The 14402-nt window shown below is 37.4% G+C and overlaps 1 protein-coding gene across 16 annotated transcripts in view; it reads right to left on the bottom strand.

Annotated features, from left to right (window-relative positions):
• anks1b (ankyrin repeat and sterile alpha motif domain containing 1B) overlaps positions 1–14402 on the bottom strand; it is an 810941-nt gene that overhangs the window by 89717 nt on the left and 706822 nt on the right. For 14 of the 16 annotated variants that reach the window (XM_072562474.1, XM_072562483.1, XM_072562481.1 and 11 more), the window contains 2 exons: positions 12202–12274; positions 8349–8455 (listed from right to left, as the gene is read on the bottom strand). In XM_072562474.1, the coding sequence (XP_072418575.1) occupies positions 8349–8455; positions 12202–12274 (180 nt within the window). Of the gene's footprint in view, positions 1–8348; positions 8972–12201; positions 12275–14402 lie in introns of those variants that run through there. The other 2 variants (XM_072562495.1, XM_072562496.1) reach the window with 2 other exon arrangements.

The raw sequence follows: 14402 nt of genomic DNA on the forward strand, positions 1-14402 counted from the left end.
TCACACAGCTTAGCAAGATATTTAGAATTCCAATCCCTTTACAACAAAGGCCAACATTCAATTTGCCCCCCTAATTATTTGCTGAAACTAAATGCCAACTTTTTTGATTCATGTGAACGACACCCAGGTCGCTCTGTTTATAACATTCTGCAATTACTCTCAACTTAAATAATATTCTGATTTTCTATTACCCCTGCCAAAGTGGACAACTTCACATTTTCTCACATTATTTTTTACACTCACTAAACATATCAATCTACCTTTCCAGATTCTCAATGTCTAATGCCTAGCACATTTTCCTCCACATCTTTTTACTATTAGAAAGTTGAGTTGTAGTGCAGTCAGTCCTTTTATCCAAGTCACTCATACAGATTGTAAACAGTTCAGGCCTTGACATTGACATTTGCAGCATTCCAACAGTTACAGTTTAGCAAGTTGAAAATGACCCACCTATCCTCACTGTGTTTCCTATTCGTCAGCCAATCCTTAACCCATCCTTTAAATCACTCCCAACATTATGAGCTCTTAACTAGGGCTGTAACCTTTTAAATGGTGCCTTGGCAAGTACCATTTGAAAATCCAGAAACACCACATCTGCTGGTTTTCTTGCATCTACCCTGCTTATTTCACCCTCAGAGAATCCCAACAAACTTGTTAAACACAATTTCCCTTTCAGAAAGCCATATTGAATCTGCTTGATTGTACTGATTTATTAAGTGTCTTGCAATTACCTGCTTAATACTGGATTGTAGCATTTTCCCACATTTCCAGTGTCAGACCAACTGTTCTATAATTTCCTGCTTTCGGTCATACTCTATTCTTGAACACTGGTGTTATATTCTTCGCTTTCCAGTATGTTGGGACCATTCTAAAATCCAGGGAACTTTGGAACATTATAATTAATGCATCCACAATCTCTGCCGTCACTTTGTTTAACATCATAGGATGCAGATCATCAAGTCCAGGGGACTTCTCAGTCTCTAGTACTTTTTTGTACTTTCTTTCTTGTGACTATGATAACTTTAAGTGCCTCCCTCTCTTTTGCTATTGTGTTTCTACTATTCTTAGGATGCTTCTGCGTCTTCTACTATGAAAAGCACTGGTCCAAAGGCTCTACGTGTTCCATTATTCACTCCCCGTCTCGCCTTCTATGGTACCAAATGCTCATTTCAGCTACTCTCTTCTAGAAGCATACACAAAGGAAGCTTTTACTATCTTTCACAATAATTGCTGTTAGTTTTTTTACTTACTCCATTTTTCCTTTTTAGTTTATTCAGCTATCCTTTGTTCATAGAATCCCTGCAGTGTAGAAACTGGCCTTTCAGCCCATCGAGTTCACACCGATCCACTAAAGAGCATCCCACCCTATCCTTGTAACCCTGCATTTCCCACAGTTAATCCACCTAGCGTGCACATCCCTGGATACTATGGGATATTTAGTATGGCTAATCTATCTAACCTGTACATCTTTGAACTGTGTGAGGAAACTGGAGCACCTGATGGAAACCCACGCAGACACAGGGAGAATGTGCAAACTCCACACAGACAGTTGTTTAAAGGTGGAATCAAACCCAGATCCCTGGCACTGTGAGGCAGCAGAGCTAACCACTGAGCCACTGTGCCATTGATTTCTAAAGTTGTCCAACCTTTTGTACTACCCCAACTAATCACTGCAGAATTTCTTTTTCTCTTTCAATCTGCTCCCTTTCTTAATTTTTTTTATTTATCCATGGATGAGGCATCCTTCCCAGAGTACATTTCTTTCTCAATGGAATATACCCTTGTCAAGAGTTAGGCAATATTTCTTTAGCTATCTGCCAGTGCTTCTTTACTTTTTTTTAACTTAATGTCCTTTCCAATTTTGCCAACTTTATCTCTATTCCCTTGTAATTGCTATTATTTAAGTTCAAGACACTAGTTTCAAACCCAAATTTCCTCAACTTCCAAGTGAATGTGAAATTCACATTATTATCATGCTTATCTCAAGCATCCCACTACTACGAATTAAAATTCATCTGAACTCATTACTAGATTAGGAGTAGTCTGTTCTAGATATTCCAAATACAATTTATTAACTCATCCTCAAGGTTACTTCTGACAATGTGATTTGTCCAATCTATAATAAAGATTGACATTACCCACAAATATTGCAAGTCCTTTCTTTCAAGCACTCATTATTTCTTGATTTATATTCTGTCCTACAATGTAGCTAGTGTCAGAGAGACTATAGATCATTCCTACTTCTGTCTTCTTGTCTTTGTTATTTTTTATCTCCATAAACACTGATTCCATATTTTAATCCACTGAAACAAAATCATTGCTCACTACTGTACTGAGCTCATTGATTATTAACAGACCTACCTCACTTCCCTTCTCTCTCTCCTGAAATGTCAATATACTGGAATATTCAGGTCAATATACTGGAATATTCAGGTCATTTTGCACCATGTCTTTGTAATGGCTATCAGGTCATAAACATTTACTTACATTTGTGCTATCAATTCATCCATTTTGTTATGTGTGGCTGTATACATTCTGATTAAAAAAAACCCCTTTAATTCAGTCCTTTAATCATTTGTTTTTCTTTATGCGGACTGCTTATTGGTCTGCTTATTAGCTCTGTCCCTCCCTGTCACCCTCCAGCTCACTTGAGTTATTCTCCTGTGTTACTGCCTTGTTCTTTCTCCTCTACTGTCCAAATCTCCTGTCATGTTAAACAGTAAATTTTATAGAATCACTACAGTGTGGAAGCAGGTCATTTGGCCCATTGAGTTCACACCTACCAGACCTATCCCCTACCTATCTCTGTAACCCTGTACTTCCGGTGGCTAATCCATCTAGACAGCACACCCCTAGATACTTGGCAAATACCAAGACAAAAAAAAGATTTTTAGATTCATGACTAAATGTTTGGGGACAGATGAGTTTTAAAGAAAGATAGGAATTGGCGAGACAGAATGTTTATGGAGAGATTTCCACAGGTGTAGGGCTTTGATGGCCAAAGGTGCATCCTTCAAGAATGAACAAAGTACTTGGAAAAGCTACAAGATGTGTTTAGTTTCAGAGTTGAAAGAACAGAGAATTCTCGGCAGGTTGTAGGGTGGAAAGTAGTGATAGAGATAGGGAGGAGTGAGGTCATGAAGGGGTATGAGGTAATGAATCAACTCTAGGATAGATATCTGATGCTTAGATGGGCAGGAATTTATCCAATCAGTTTACATTCAACAATGTAAAACATATCAAGGCTGGCATTCTTTAAGTTGTTGGATATTCTTGTTTGTTTGGAATATTAATGACAATAGGCATTTCTTTAGAAATGGCGGTTGCTCATTAAAAATTTAAATGTATTAATTTTATCCCGTTGGGCACAATGGAATGATTATTGACTGCAGTGTGCTGCATCATTGAAATGCCACATCTAGAGAAAAGGCTTATTAAAACCTGACCCTAATCATTTTATTATTCCTGGTGCAATGCATGTGGAATGAAAAACAAAACTGTAGAGGGCTCTTTCTTCCCTCTGTAATGCCTTTGCAAACAGGAATGGAAAAGTACGGACTGGAAGTCATATCAGAGGAGAGCATACAATGTTTATAAAAGCAGTTTAAAAATTACACCAGTTTGACCATCAATGTTCCACCTCCAACTTTGTGATAGATAGTAACACATACTCTTACTTTTGCAATGCAATATTTTAATATTACACAAAGACTAATTTTGTTAGTATGTACCGAATCTGTACCATTAACAGTTGGATGCAAAAAAAAACAACACTTTTGCCAGGTTGACAGGTTTGCTTTCTGGATCTGCAGGGATTGTTAACTTGTCATATGATTGTTAACAGCATCATTGGTACTGTTAATGACTACAGGGCTGTATAAGACAAACAATTTAAAGACAGAATTCCACTACATCATTAATCCTTCTTAGTATTCAACAGATATGGTAAGAAAAATGGTGAACACTTGTGTCAGAATGCATAAGTCTACTAGTGAGATACCAGTAGTTCATTATCATCTATAATCTATTGAGACAGTTTGCAACCTTAAGTGTAAATATATTTCCTAAAATCAGCTTTGCATTTTGAACTGAAGGTATTCCTCAGTTGTTCTCCATAGGTGTTTTGTACAGCTTGTGTTTTTACAAAAGAGATCTGTCTCACTTTTGTTTTAAATCAGGTTGAGGGAAAACAGGTATTTATTCCGATAGAAAATATTTTGAAGTACTGGTGTGGAGGAGAACAGGTTGGAAAACTGCAGGCTAATAACTTACTAACAAGGATGTGCATTGAGATTTCATAGATCTTTCAGTCATTGAAGCAAGCTTACAGACATCCTATCAGAAGATAAGGAATTAGCGATGATCACAAACAAAAAGAATTGCTTACCAAAAAGAGAAGTGGAAATGTTCCAATTGTTTTGAAGAATAAATAAATACAGGCAAAAACCACCTAAAACACAGACTACATTATTCATCCAAAATATTCCCAACCCTCTTACTTCCCCAGCAAATTAAAATTCTCACCCATGAATTTATGGGAAAAATGCAAAAAGAATGTTCTGAATTCAACTCAGAGCACCTTCATTACTGATGATTATTTTCATCTGTTAACATTTCTGATCTTTATTCAACATTATCAGTGATAACTGGAAGACTTAGCAAAATCTCCTTTCACATACAGACATACCATCTTCCAGAGGAAAAAATACTGTCAATCAATGTTCTATAAAACAAAAGTCTTTTTAAGACCAATATCAACATGAACATTTGCTTTAAAAATTCCAAGCTTTAATTATAACATGAATGAATGTCTTCTTCTAATGTAGAAAGCACAGGATAAATTATATATCAGATCCTTTTGGAAATTTGATTTAAGCCAATACATTCAGTGCCAAATAGCCTTCCCTTGATATGATTTGTGTTGCACAGTGGCTGGAATATTAAATGTCTCTCATATGGCTTAAAAACCTTTAATAGCTATGGATTAATAAATGCATGAAGGCAACTCCCTAATTTAAAGTGCCAAATAGTCAAAGGGAAACAGAGTAATTGCTAATGGATATAATATTTACAGCAGAAAATGTGAACGCAATGATGCAATTGGATAGAAAGATCTTCATTAGGGTTATAGAGGTGAAGACAATAATTACAAAAGACGGAAATTAGAAATAAAAGCTGAAATGTTAGGAACATACATCTGGTTCAGTTGGGCTGGAAAAGTTCTGTTTCTCTTCTGATTGTAACCCTTCACTGAAAGCTACTTTTGTAACATTGTCTCAAATGCAAGGATACTGTCCTGTGTCCCAACTTTTAGAATATTCTGTCTCTGATGATGCTTCTTAATAAGTTGACTTGAAGACATTTAAAAAATATATTAAATGTGCTTCCTAGGAAACTAGTTCATGTGTTTTTTTATAACTAAATGGACCATGTAATGGCCAGAAGTAAAGCAATCTAACTAAACAATGGATGGAATCTTGTGCCTTTTGGTGACTAATTTGGTGACATGGACTAGTTAAACCCTTTCTGCGCATTGCCAATAGAGGATGTTAAATGGATAATTAATTCACACTTAATGACCTCATCTTCCATCACTGGGAAATGGGATTGGCATTTGGAAAACACGACAAGCAAACTTTGGCACATTTGCATGTGGGCACCCCCAAGATTTTCCTTGTTCAATAGCACTTAAGGCCTGATCAAGGGGACCCAACATCGAGAAAGGGGATGGCTTTACGGCCATAATCCCTCATCTACCCTTCCCAAGATGCACCTCCAGCTATCATGTGCTCATGCCTGGGAACCTCCTCAATCCAAGGCCTCCCTTAGGTGTAGTATTAACAGCAGCCACTACCTCCCCAGTGGCGCTGCTAAGTACAGAAGTGTCATCTGCCTCTAGTTGGCCACGTGGGGCGAGGACTTCCGACCTCAGAGTCCTGGGGAAAGTCTCACGGCTGGCATGTAAGTGCCGGGCTTGCACAAGTAGTGGCAAGTGTTCCTTAAAAAGAGACAACGTGGGGATGTTGCCAGCTCTGCAGTTGGTGGCCAAGACCCCGCTCATCTCCACAGGGTTTGCCTCAAAGATCCCCCACGCAGGAAGGGGGAAGGGAACTTTAATAAAAACACATTGTTAAAATCACTATTTAGGAACTAACCAAATGTTTTATATAGCAGTGTAGTCACTTAATATCACTACTTAGGAACCAATCGAGCATTTATATTTGGTGGTGTAGGTTTTAAAGTGTTGAAATATTAATAAACATTTAATAAACACTAAACTGAGGGATTTATTTCCACACTACTTGAATCAGTGATCTTATTTTCAAATTTTCCACATATATTTTCCTCCAGGTCATGGAGGTCTTTTGAAAATATTCTGTGCATCCTTGCCCCCAAACATTGACGTTTTCTGTCAGCTAAAAATAAACAAGTTCCCTTGAAGCAAGTGGAAAGAAATTAGGAGAGAATGGATCAAGGGTGATTTTGAGGAATAGATCAACTAGGATTTGATTGAATTGTGAAAGGGGTTTGACAGCCTGAATGGGTATATGAAGTATAGAAATATATTATTATATGAGGTTAATTGAACATTACAAGAAGCATTTCTGAAATATATATTGCTCATGAAAAATATTTTTAGTTGCTCCTATTAGAGGTAAACATTACCAAAACTTTAGCTTCTGTATTTCTAATGAAGTCATTTTGACAAAAGACAAAGTCGTCATGGTTGTTAAGGAAAGCTTGAGTGAGCTTCAAGTACTTGACTGTAGGAAACAGAATTTTCTATGGGTATGTTTACTAAATCAAATCTGATCATTTTCATCAGCTATCCCTAATCTTCAGAAAAGAAATCACTTTTCAGTTTCAAAGTTAAAATATTGGTCTAACATAATGAACACACCACTTTGCAGATTGACACATCTCACCTTAATGGAAAAACTGCATATTACTGTTAATTTCACCAGCTATAAAGACTCTGAAAGGAATGGGTGACCTTGCTGAAATGATGTACAAGCTATTGTTTAAAAATTTTAACCTTCAGCATTTTTACCAACAACAGAAAAACTGGAACATTACTGGGTCATCACCTAAATCTACCTAACACAGAATTCTTTAAAGAGCCCGAGTAGAGGCTGTTGTGCAGTGGAAGTTGCTTTTTCTGGTTAGATTTATGGTTTAAAGGAATTGATGAAAGATCAAGAGTTAGATTTAACACTCAAAATCATATTAAATTCACTGCAGACTGGAGTAAACCGACTTGAGAACCAGCAACACATTTCCTTCCACTGGTATGACATGAATAAACTTTAGATTTATAACTCTACCTTATAAACAAGATAAATATATGAAAACACACAATTCCATATTAATTCAATTCATCTACATCAATTTTTAAAAAGAATGAGTTCAGGTTATAGCTTGGTGTGGGTAGGGAAGATTATAATGTAGGCATTCTGTCAGTGATTGACACTCCCTGTAAGAAACAGCTAATTATAGCTGGTCTCCTAGTAACTACAATAATTGCTTTTCTCTCTCTCGCTGAAGTCACCACATATTTCTATGAGCTGTATACAGTGAAAATGAAATACAAAACTGATTTCTAAAAAAACAAGTAGAATAGAAGTTATTGTTTCTCTATAGGTATGAGGTATCTGTCTATATGGCTTAGAGACATCATTTCAGCTCTGTTTTAATCAAAAATCTTAATGATCAGAATTGAATTGTGTCAAAGTCTCATTTTTACATAAACTTTTATTTTGTCAAAGAAGATGGGATAAGCAATTTTAAAATGTTGCCAAGATATTTGGCCATTGAAAATCTCTCATATCTTAGTGTTTTAATTATCCTATGACTCAAGTATCTTTTTAATTCACAGATAAGAAAACTTGTGTTTGTGTATACTTGTACAGAGTTAAATTTCAACTCTACCCTAATTATAACATTCATGTATGTACATTCACAAAATAATTCCTTTCCAGAAACAAAACTAATCAACTAATGTTCTCTTGCCCATTGGATGTGCAAGATATGATGATATATAGTTTTACTTCACACAGAAAGAGACACACACACACACACACAGGATACAAAGGTACACAGACACACAGCAACAGAGATCAATTAATCCATTGTGGTAATGGTAGATAAACTGATGCCTCCAATGCTAAGTTTAATGGACCACACAGGTCCACAGTTGCTGGGGCAACAATACAATGGATACAGGTCATGATCTAGGGGGGCAGAGAGACAGATAGAGAGAGAGAAAGGGAGGGAGGAAGGTAAGAAGGAGCATGGTCTTGAGAAAACATCAACTGTTCATGCGCAAAATAAAACAGAAGGTAGCTTACCATGAATTGGATGTTGTCAAATCCATTTGCCAGCAGGTGGTTCTCATACTGGGGAAGTCCTATGCTCTCCAGCCACCGTCCCACAGTCTGAAATACAACTCTGGGTCCTGTAAGAGGTTGAAGGGGAAGCCGCTTCAGTAGTGACATACCATCAATCCGGTAATAGGGGCATTCCGAGGTTGAGAGGTGGCATTGCCACATCGTATTCCTCGGAATGTGACTGTCGAAAGAGCCCGCCAGCTTGATAGCTTTTGTGGTGCACAAGTCTATTGACAATATTATTCTCTGTAGCTTGACTAAATGCTGGAACGCTTCTCACAGCCAGCAGGTATTGCAACAAGATGTGGATCCAGCATGCCAAGGTGTCTATCTCTATATATATAGTAGTCTGTCTAAAGAACACATCAAAGAGAGAATATTAAAAGCAGGCTGGTCCCTGAACGTGTGAATGTCGCAGTTCTCCACGGTAAGCACTGTTCTGCCAGTAGCTAGGATTCTTTTTATCAAGTACTCCCACACTCATCAGTATGCTGTACCATGCTTCATGCTCCCCCCCTTCTCCTGTTCATTGCCCAGCCCAGGCTACACCTCACAGTCTCTATAAAGGCCATCAGAAAACCAGATTTCTTTGTCTGCTAGCTGTAAATCTGTTGCTGATGCAGATGCTGATGCTGTTCCCTCCTACACACACACACACACACATACGCCAACCTTGAATGATGAGTTCAGTTAAAACAAATGCAGGAAATACCACTGTACAAAATTCTTCAGTCTGCTTTCTGTAAGTGCTACTGCTTCCTCTAACAGAGCACACTGACAACATCAGTCTTGAAATAATGTGCAAACACTATCACAATTCAATGCACTTTCATCAAAATTACTAAAACTTTTAAAAGCAATAAACATTTTTCAAATGTTTTATAGGTGAAGTGCCAAAACATACTTGCAGTTGGATGCCTTTTAACTTTTCCTTCAAACTAATATATGTGATCTCAAAGAAATCTTGTCAGACCAGAGTTGAGAGTATTCACCTTAACATTTGTTCAGACCTCTGTTTTAACTGACATAAAGTACATTACACTGCATCGGTACTATGTTTACATATGTCCATAACAGAGGGACAATCTACATATCAAATTGAACCATAAGCATATTAACGTTTAATAGCTTCTCATTTTATTCTTCACCATTAAAGACAGATCACAGTTATTTTGGGAAGTGCAGGTGAATGCAATAGCTGTAACAAACATGATGGGCGACACCATTTCCTCGATACAGTGACAAAAAAAATCATGGTATAATGAAAAGTCAGTTTCTCATTTGATAACAATAACTTGCATTTTATTTAACACACTAAAAATGTCTCCAGGCAACTGATGGAGGCGTTACCAAAAGAAACATTGCTACCTACTCAAAGACAGTAACATTACTGCGAAAGTAGTCAGATGGTTTTAAGGATAATTGTGGCAAGGAGATAGAAGGAAATTATAGAACATTGAGCAGAGTGGCTTAAAGCAAAGCCATCAATGATGGGACAAAAAAACTGGGAGGGAAATGCACATGAAAATGGAGCCAAAGAATGGAATTTAGGGAGGGTCCTGCAAGGCTGGAGGTGGTTACAGAGATCGACAGGGGTGGTGCCTTGAAGGGACTTAAAACACAAAGGAGAATTTACACTTCAACTGTTTGGGAAAAGTTAAAAATCACACCACACCAGTTGATAGTCCAGCAGGTTTATTTGGAAATACAAGCTTTTGGAGCACTGCTCCTCCGTCAAATAGCTGGTGGAGTAGGATCCTAGGACACAGAATTTATTGCAAAAAGATCATAGTGTCATACACTGATGCGCTATTTTGGACAAACCTCGCTTGCCGTTGAGAAGAGCACAAACTAAAAACATGATGGCAAGCGAGACTTAGTGCCAGTTAGGTTGTTAGAAGTGAGCTTTTAATGTGAAGCATTGAATCATACAACTAGAACTAAGCGAAATTCAACCATTTTGTTCACCTGCTTCTTTTGTAGAACTATCCATTTTGTTGCACCTTCAGACTCTTACCCCATAGCTCAGTAAATTTGTCCCCTTCATGCATTGATTCAGTTCCCTTTGGAGAGTTACTGCCAAAGCTGCTTCTAACAATTGTCAGGTAGTCTTTCCCAGATTACAATAATTCATACATGTTTCTTTATGTTGCCTTGTTCTTTTACCAATCACTGGAAATACATGCCTTCTGGTTGCTGATCCTTCTGTCACTAGTAACAGTTTCTTCACATTCACTCTATCAAAGCCTTTCATGATTTTTGAACAGTTTTATTAAATCTCTTTTTAACCTTTTTTGTATAGAGACCAATCCCAGCTTCACCAGTCTCTCCAATTAAATGAAGTCCCCATGTTTTAGGACCATTCTCATAAATTTCTTACTGCATTGTCTCTAAGATCTTAACATCTTTCGTAAATACAATAATCTGAGGACAAAGAAGTGTTTTTAAAAATATTTGGCATGACTACATTGCTTCTGTATTCTGAGCCTTTTGTTAATCACAAATTCCATATTTTTAATAAATTCTCATGGCACATGGGTGTCGCTAGCTGGACCAGCATTTATTGCTCATCCCCAGTCGCCCTTGAGAAAGTGTTGGGAAGCTGCCTTCTTTAATCGCTGCAGTCCATGTGGACTCACAATACTTTGGTGGAGGGAATTCCAGGCATTTGACCCAGTGACACCAAAGGAACAGCGATATGTAGCAAAGTCAGGATGGTGAGTGTTACAGGGAAACTTGCAAGTGGTGGGTGTTCCCATTTATCTGCCGCCCTTGTCCTTCTAGATGATATTAGCTGTTGATTTGGTCATGGTTTTTTAACAGCCTTCTGAACTTATCCTGTCAGCTTCAAAGATTTGTGTGCACAGAATATTCACAGAAAGCTGTTTCTACACCCTCTTTACATTTCTTCATTCTTCAGATTAAATATAGCACTTCAGTGTATTAAACTTCATCTGCTATGTATCTGTTTATTTCACCATCCTGTCTTTGGCATTCCTGAACTGTGTTACTAATCACTTTAGATTTTACATTGTCAGGTTTCATGTCACCTGGATTCTTTAAAATTCTTCCCCATATACTCAAGTTCAGGTCACTAATATATCTCAGATGAAGCAGTGGTCTTGTAATCAAGATCTGGGGCACACCTCTATAAACGTCTACCAGGGGTCTGAAAGACAACCATTTACCACTACGAGGCAAAAGTGAGGATGGCAGATGCTGGAGATCAGAGTTGAGAGTGTGGTGCTAGAAAAGCACAGCAGATCAGGCAGCACTGAGGAGCTGGAGAATCGACACTTCAGTGAAGGGCTTTTGCCCGAAACGTTGATTCTCCTGCTCCTCGGATGCTTTTCCAGCACCACACTCTCGACATTTCCCACCACTCTCTGCTTTCTGTCCCTGATCCAATTCCTTTTCCATGTTGCCACTGTTTTAATAATTCTGAGATTTTAATAATAGTTCCCAGTGTATTAAGTGACTTGTTGCCAAAAACCTGTGGAAATTCGATGTATACAACATACACTGCACTGCTCGCATCAACCCACTGCATTGTTTTCATCAGAGAACTTAATCAAGTTAGTTGAACATAATTTGTTTTGAACAAATTTCATTTATTAGCCCATATTTTGTCAAATTATGTATATTCCCAAGGCCAAGGGAGAAAAAGGCTTTCACTAAAGGATTTTGCAAGACTCAATAAATAACAACACTTGACAACTGTATTGAGGATCCTTATTATTTATCAATGATAAATATTTGTTTTTCACGAATTTAATGGGAATGCAATCATGTGCATTCAGGTTTTGTTCCTTACCTGAAACATCATCATGTTTTCCTTTCAGGCCGGTATTGATTCCAGCTCCTATAGAGCTCATGATTTTATCAATCTGCAAAGACATATTAAGAACCATTAATCTCTAAACAGCTACTTCACTGGCTCATCCACTTTAGAGCTCTGAACACCTGCAAAAGCAAAGACTGTGTTCTGCTCCGATTAGGTACACCCGTGGGATCCATTACAACTATTTGCTCAGCTTTAGTCTTAGTTACAGTCCTGTCCAAAAAAACCCTGATAGCAATTACATCTCAAAGCATAAAAAATGTAAGTTACAATTACAAGTGGAAAATAATTAATGATGAACATTCCCATTACTGGATGAGTTCTATGATCTGTTTACAACATAAAATTCTCCCTTTTGTCACCGATTAATCCCAGAAGTCCCAATGACTACATGTAACATTGAGCAAGGCAGATTTATGGTTGCACTGTTCTTTTATCAGAGCAACATTTTACAAGGGATAACCATAATTTTGCCTTTCTCAACGTCACTGCTCTCACCATGAAAACCTTTACATTTTTTAGAATGCATTTGAAGTTCAATGATTTACTCAAATGAGGGATCCCAAGGCCAAGAGGAGATTTAAGAGTTACTAAAACTATCAGAAGATTTGATAAGCTGACTAAGGAAAGTTTATTTCCACTGATAAAACTCAATGATGAGGGTTCATCAATTTAAAATTGTCCCAAAGAGAGAAGAGAGCTTTGAAATAAAAAAACTACTCACTGCATTAGTGGAGCATGTAATGTTTTCCCACTGGGGTTAATTTAGATAATTGCATCTTTTAAAGGGAAGTGTGAATATATATATATATAGTTGAAGTAAAGGAGAATGCAAGGGGAAGGAAAGGGATTAACTTTTGGATTGTTCCAGCAAAGACTTGGCACAGGTTTCATGAGTGAATTGGTCCTTTTCTGCGCTTTAATCTTTTATGGCTCAGTTGGTGAGATATCCACAATGTTGATTCTCCTAACATTTGGGATAGAAAAGGATGTCTTATTATCAGTAAATATTGCAAGTATTTTTGGCTGGGTAATGGAAGTACTGAGTTCACCCATATTGAGTCACAAAACCCCATGACAGCAACTACTTTGCACATTTCCAGCAAGCGATCAAAGCGTCTGAAATCTTCAGTCTTTTTTTCAGATAATATTGGAAATAAATTAACTTGGATGTAAGTTTGCTCACTGAGCTGGAAGGTTCATTTTCAGATGTTTTGTCACCATACTAGGTAACATTATCAGTGAACCTTCAGTGAAGCACTGCTGTTAGTGACCCGCTTCCTATTTAGGTTTCCTTGGGCTGGTGATGTCATTTCCTGTTCTTTTATACTCACTAATAAATTAACTTAAACTCAGTAATTAATAAGTGGAATTATTCAGAATACTGTAAATATTTGATATATTACATAATCAAAGGTATTTATTTTTATTTTTTGACTTGAATCGAGAACACCAAGCTTTAACCACACATGGGCTGGTGAACTACCAAATGTTAGATAAAGTCACCTCAGCTTTTGCCCCACAGAAGTGCCCTATACTCATTCTCAATTGTAACTACTATACCAGTGTAATTCCTGTCACAATCTGGTAGCTCTTCTCAACCAGACTAGCTATTGTTGAAATAGAAGCATTTTTGCAACCACAAAGCACTTGATTGATACCATGCAATCTCTAACTGAAATGCATAGCCAGCAGCCAGAAGTCCTTTCAACCTCTCACAGTGGGCTGGAGCAGAATCCAGGTTCTAGGGATGAAGAGGTGATGTGCCCCTCACAACCAATGTTTCTTCAAAAAGAAATACTATTCCCAAAAATCACTTTTAAATTATAATTTTATATGTTCAGAATAGAATTCAACTTTGTGTAAAGTACTGAATTAAGATCTGAATTATTAATTTTAAAAAAACTGTGTGTTTATTAGCATATTTACATCAGACTCTTGAAATGTTAAGTCCTTTCAAGATAGTTTATTTGCTACTATTAACAATCCGAGCAAATATAGTGCCAATGACCACCGTGTTTCAATTTATTGCATAGTTGCATCTCTAGAGTTTAGGCATCATTCACAAGTCTAGAGTCATAGATTCATACAGCAAGAAACAGATCCTTTGGTCCAACTCATCCATACAAAACAGTTTACCTAACTGAACAGGACCCACTGGCCCATACCCCTCT

Source organism: Chiloscyllium punctatum, chromosome 44 (genome assembly GCF_047496795.1).
Source record: "Chiloscyllium punctatum isolate Juve2018m chromosome 44, sChiPun1.3, whole genome shotgun sequence".
Classification (NCBI taxonomy): domain Eukaryota; kingdom Metazoa; phylum Chordata; class Chondrichthyes; order Orectolobiformes; family Hemiscylliidae; genus Chiloscyllium; species Chiloscyllium punctatum.